The sequence below is a fragment of the Gobio gobio genome, assembly GCF_949357685.1.
Source record: "Gobio gobio genome assembly, chromosome: 9".
NCBI classification, from domain to species: Eukaryota; Metazoa; Chordata; class Actinopteri; order Cypriniformes; family Gobionidae; genus Gobio; species Gobio gobio.
This window is the reverse complement of record NC_137115.1, coordinates 2896842-2902841: the sequence shown is the minus strand read 5'-3', so window position 1 is coordinate 2902841 and position 6000 is coordinate 2896842. Positions and strand designations below refer to the sequence as shown.

The window sequence follows — 6000 nt, the reverse complement described above, 5'->3', positions numbered from 1 at the left end:
AACTCACACTCACACTCACACACACTGGCACTCACTCTCTCTCTCTCTCTCACACACACACACACACAAACTCACACACACTGGCACTCTCTCTCTCTCTCTCTCTCTCACACACACACACACACACACACATCATCATCATCATCATCAAGCACACACACACACAAACACACAAACTCACACTCACACACACTCGCACTCACTCACTCACACACACACACACACGCACTCACACACACTTGCACTCACACACACTCACACTCATACATTCACACACACACACACACACACACACACCCACTCACACACACACACACACACACACACACACATCATCATCATCGAGCACACACATCATCATCGCACATACACACACACACACGCGCACACGCGCACACAAGCACACACAAACTCTCACTCACACACACACACGAACTCACACACACTCACACATTCTCACACACACACACACACACATCATCATCATCATCATCGAGCACACACACATCATCATCGCACATACACACACACACATGCAAACACACACTAGATATCATCACACTCATCATATATACACTGTGCATTCAAATAGTTACGAATGCTAATTATTATATCAATTAATATTTGACTCATATAATATATTATTATTATTATATGGGTTTAGATCAATTATCAATACTATAATTTGATTATTATTAATAATAATAAATGTTCCCATTTTGTTTTTCCCTGAATGAACATTAATTATTACTCTATATACCAGAAAAAAATTACAAATATACTTTATATAGAAATTATTGGTTTTAAAATACAGTATATTTTATATTTAATAATATATCTGATCATTGAAATTAATCATGATTTATATATATATATATATATATATATATATATATATATATATATATATATATATATATATATATATATATATATATATATATATATCAGTATAAACTATGAAACAATTAGTACAATTATTTGTAAATTGTTATTTAATTTATAATTATTATTTATAAAATATATATATATATATATATATATATAAATATAAGTAAAATATATAAGTAAAAATATATAAAATGTTTAATTAAAATAAATGAATTTGATTTTTTTTCTATATTTCCTTTATTTAATTTTTTTAAAATAAAATATTTATTATTTATTATAACTTTTTTTCTTTTTGAATATGAACTACTTGTTGGTTCATTTGTACCATAACATCAATAATAATAATAATAATAATAATAATAATAAAAGTAGTTTATATTAATTCAGATATAATAATAATTTAAAAAAACGTTATATTATATTATGATTATGAAACTAATATTTTACTAATATATTCATAGTTGTATTGTTTCCTAAATGTTATCTTACACACACACACACACACACACACACACACACACATATATACTGTTAGCAGAAAAAATATCATTATATTCACCAAAAAAAAAAAAAAAAAAAAAAAAAAAAAAAAAAAAAAATATATATATATATATATATATATATATATATATATATATATATATATATATATATATATATATATATATATAACAATATAAACCTGTATATCGATATTTATTTTCATTTAGATATATTTAAAAAATATATATGGAATTTTTAAATAAAATTAAAATGTGCATTTTATATATATATATATATATATATATATATATATATATATATATATATAATTTTTTTTTTTTTTTTTTTTTTTTTTTTTTTTTTTTTTTGGTGAATATAATGATATTTTTTCTGCTAACAGTATATATATATATATTATTATTATTATTATTATTATTATTAATGTTCCCAAAAATGGTATTATTATTTATTATTGCTTTTTCTGAATTATTATGAACAACTGATTGGTTCAAAATACACTCACCTAAAGGATTATTAGGAACACACACTAATACTGTGTTTGACCCCCTTTCACCTTCAGAACTGCCTTAATTCTACGTGGTATTGGTTCCACAAGGTGCTGAAAGCATTCTTTAGAAATGTTGGCCCATATTGATAGGAGAGCATCTTGCAGTTGATGGAGATTTGTGGGATGCACATCCAGGGCACGAAGCTCCCGTTCCACCACATCCCAAAGATGCTCTATTGGGTTGAGATCTGGTGACTGTGGGGGCCATTTTAGTTCAGTGAACTCATTGTCATGTTCAAGAAACCAATTTGAAATGATTGGAGCTTTGTGACGGTGCATTATCCTGCTGGAAGTAGCCATCAGAGGATGGGGACATGGTGCTCATAAAGGGATGGACATGGTCAGAAACAATGCTCAGGTAGGCCGTGGCATTTAAACCATGCCCAATTGGCACTAAGGGGTCTAAAGTGTGCCAAGAAAACATCCCCCACACCATTACACCACCACCACCAGCCTGCACAGTGGTAACAAGGCATGATGGATCCATGTTCTCATTCTGTTTACGCCAAATTCTGACTCTACCATCTGAATGTCTCAACAGAAATCCAGACTCATCAGACCAGGCAACATTTTTCCAGTCTTCAACTGTCCACTTTTGGTGAGCTGGTGCAAATTGTCGCCTCTTTTTCCTATTTGTAGTGGAGATGAGTGGTACCCGGTGGGGTCTTCTGCTGTTGTAGCCCATCCGCCTCAAGGTTGTGTGTGTTGTGGCTTCACAAATGCTTTGCTGCAGACCTCGGTTGTAACGAGTGGTTATTTCAGTCAAAGTTGCTCTTCTATCAGCTTGAATCAGTCGGCCCATTCTCCTCTGACCTCTAGCATCAACAAGGCATTTTCGCCCACAGGACTGCCGCATACTGGATGTTTTTCCCTTTTCACACCATTCTTTGTAAACCCTAGAAATGGTTGTGCGTGAAAATCCCAGTAACTGAGCAGATTGTGAAATACTCAGACCGGCCCGTCTGGCACCAACAACCATGCCACGCTCAAAATTGCTTAAATCTCCTTTCTTTCCCATTCTGACATTCAGTGTGGAGTTCAGGAGATTGTCTTGACCAGGACCACACCCCTAAATGCATTGAAGCAACTGCCATGTGATTGGTTGATTAGATAATTGCATTAATGAGAAATTGAACAGGTGTTCCTAATAATCCTTTAGGTGAGTGTATGTTTGTGTACATCATCAAATAAATAATATTAATAATATTTCAGTATTTCATATTAATTCAAATATACTTTAAAATCCAAAAAACGATATTCTGACTCTTATTATTATTTAAATTAATATTTAATTCATCATTTTTTTTTTTTTAATTATTATTATGGTTAAACCCCCACTGCTCCCAGTGTGTCCAGAGCTGGTGTGTGTTGACTCACTCATGAGGCCGTCGTAGTTCTCGGCGTGAGTGTGTATGAGCGCGCTGACTCTCTTCACACAGCCCAGCTGCACCTCCATGTCCGCCAGGTTCCGCACGATCCAGTTCAGGTAGTTCGACACCTTCAGGAGAGCAAGAGAATATGGAGTCAATTTTGTGCCATAATTAAACAAACAAATCCAGCATTTTGCAAACAAACACAATCGGCTTTGCAAAGGAAAACTCGACTCACAAACAAACAGAAAGCGATTTGCAAATACAAAGGTCAGTTTGAGCGAAAATGCAAAGGTGTAACAAATATATGTACTGTGTTTTGCAAATAATAAATGAGTGAGCGTACATCATATTTCACAAATGAATACAAACCATCCAAATTCCATGTAACCTTTGAACAAATACCAAATCTAGTCCATACAAATACCTGTCAATTACAATCAGTTTGCGCAGAATTTCTCACAAATGCAGTTTGCGCAGATTTTCTCACAAATGCAGTTGAGCAACTTCCTCTTGCAAAACAGCAGATGGCGCTTTGGGTCAATTTACGCTAGTCCAAGAAGCCCTGAAACATGTTTTCTGCTGACGAAAATGAGCGGTGAACAGCTGAGTTTCTGTCTTACTGTATCTATTATTAATCTTTTTGAGATTTTCACTATGCCAACCCTATTTTAATTAAAAAAAAATCATAATAATTTAAAGATAATATTGTTTATATGTAATATGGTATCAGTGCAAAATTAGTTACATAGTAAATTAGCTAGGGCTAGTTTTTTCTCATTAAAAATGCATCCATCCTCCATACCATTTATCCACTGTAGTGTAACGGGATATAAGTAATTTGTACATATGATAATAACATTTTTGTTTAGGGTGTATCGTATCACAATATATTGCAATACTAAAATGCAACAATGTATTGTGGATTAAAGTTTAGACAGATTAGTTTTGTATGAGATATTTTAATGTCACATAAAATATGGTAAATCCTGAAGGGCACACATTTGAGCTTTCATTTTTTATTAAATATTTTTAATAAATTAAAAATAAAATATATTTTAAGCAGAGTAGGCTATATTATAAGCAGAATTATGAATATTTATTTTCTGCTGTCACCATTTCCCGGGGAAGAAAGACCAAGCCCAGCCTATAAGTTCACATCTGATGCAATATCACACTTAAATGAACTGTGTTAAAAGTAATAATTAAAAACTATAGCCTACCATTTGAACTATTTTGGATTTGTTCAAAGTATTGAGGGTGTATTGTACTGTATTGCAAGATCACTATTGTGTATCAAACTCAATTTTGGGATGAATTAATTATTACATGCCTGAAATCTGCTGTTTTGGAAGAGGACGTTGCTCAACTGCATTTGTGAGAAAATCTGCGCAAACTGCAGTTGTGAGAAAATCTGCGTGAATTGCATTTGTGAGAAAATCTGCGTGAATTGCATTTGTGAAAAAATCTGCGCAAACTGCATTTGTGAGAAAATCTCAGCAAACTGCATTTGTGAGAAAGTCTGCGCGAACTGCATTTGTGAGAAAGTCTGCGCGAAGTGTATTTTTGAGAAAATCTGCGCAAACTGCATTTGTGAGAAAATCTGCGCAAACTGCATTTGTGAGAAAATCTGCGCAAACTGCATTTGTGAGAAAATCTCCGCAAACTGCATTTGTGAGAAAGTCTGCGTGAACTGTATTTTTGAGAAAATCTGCGCAAACTGCATTTGTGAGAAAATCTGCGCAAAAATCTGCGCAAACTGCATTTGTGAGAAAATCAGCGCGAACTGCATTTTTGAGAAAATCTGAGCAAACTGCAATTGTGAGAAAATCTGCGTGAATTGCATTTGTGAGAAAATCTGCGTGAATTGCATTTGTGAGAAAATCTGCGCAAACTGCATTTGTGAAAAAATCTGCGCAAACTGCATTTGTGAGAAAATCTGCGTGAATTGCATTTGTGAGAAAATCTGCGCAAACTGCATTTGTGAGAAAATCTCCGCAAACTGCATTTGTGAGAAAGTCTGCGCGAACTGTATTTTTGAGAAAATCTGCGCAAACTGCATTTGTGAGAAAATCTGCGCAAAAATCTGCGCAAATTGCATTTGTGAGAAAATCTGCGCAAATTGCATTTGTGAGAAAATCTGCGCAAATTGCCATTGTGAGAAAATCTGCGTGAATTGCATTTGTGAGAAAGTCTGCGCAAACTGCATTTGTGAGAAAGTCTGCGCAAACTGCATTTGTGAGAAAATCTGCGCAAACTGCATTTGTGAGAAAATCTGCGCAAACTGCATTTGTGAGAAAGTCTGCGCGGACTGCATTTTTGAGAAAATCTGCGCAAACTGCATTTGTGAGAAAATCTGCGCAAATTGCATTTGTGAGAAAATCTGAGCAAACTGCATTTGTGAGAAAATCTGCGCAAACTGCATGTGGCGAGCAGCGAGGCCGAGGGACCGTGAGGGCGGGACGAGGCGGCGCTCATCAGAGAGGATGAGCGCCAGCTGCGAGCCGCAGCGATCTCGGCCCTTGCGGAGGAGTTAGGGAGTATAAAGGAGGAGCGACGACAGTGAGGGACGAGAGAGGACCAGGCCTGGATTTTATGTTGTATTTTATTTATGTTTTGTTATGTGTTGCTGCAGTCGACCGTGAGGGGCTGCAGCTTATTATTTTCATTTTGTGTTTATTTGTATGT

General features: G+C 34.7%; 1 protein-coding gene across 2 annotated transcripts in view; it reads right to left on the bottom strand.

Moving 5' to 3' along the window:
* abcc8b (ATP-binding cassette, sub-family C (CFTR/MRP), member 8b) overlaps positions 1-6000 on the bottom strand; it is a 76364-nt gene that overhangs the window by 11497 nt on the left and 58867 nt on the right. For both annotated transcript variants that reach the window (XM_079825339.1, XM_079825338.1), the window contains one exon: positions 3320-3440. In XM_079825339.1, coding sequence (XP_079681465.1) covers positions 3320-3440 — 121 coding nt within the window. The remainder of the gene's footprint in view (positions 1-3319; positions 3441-6000) is intronic.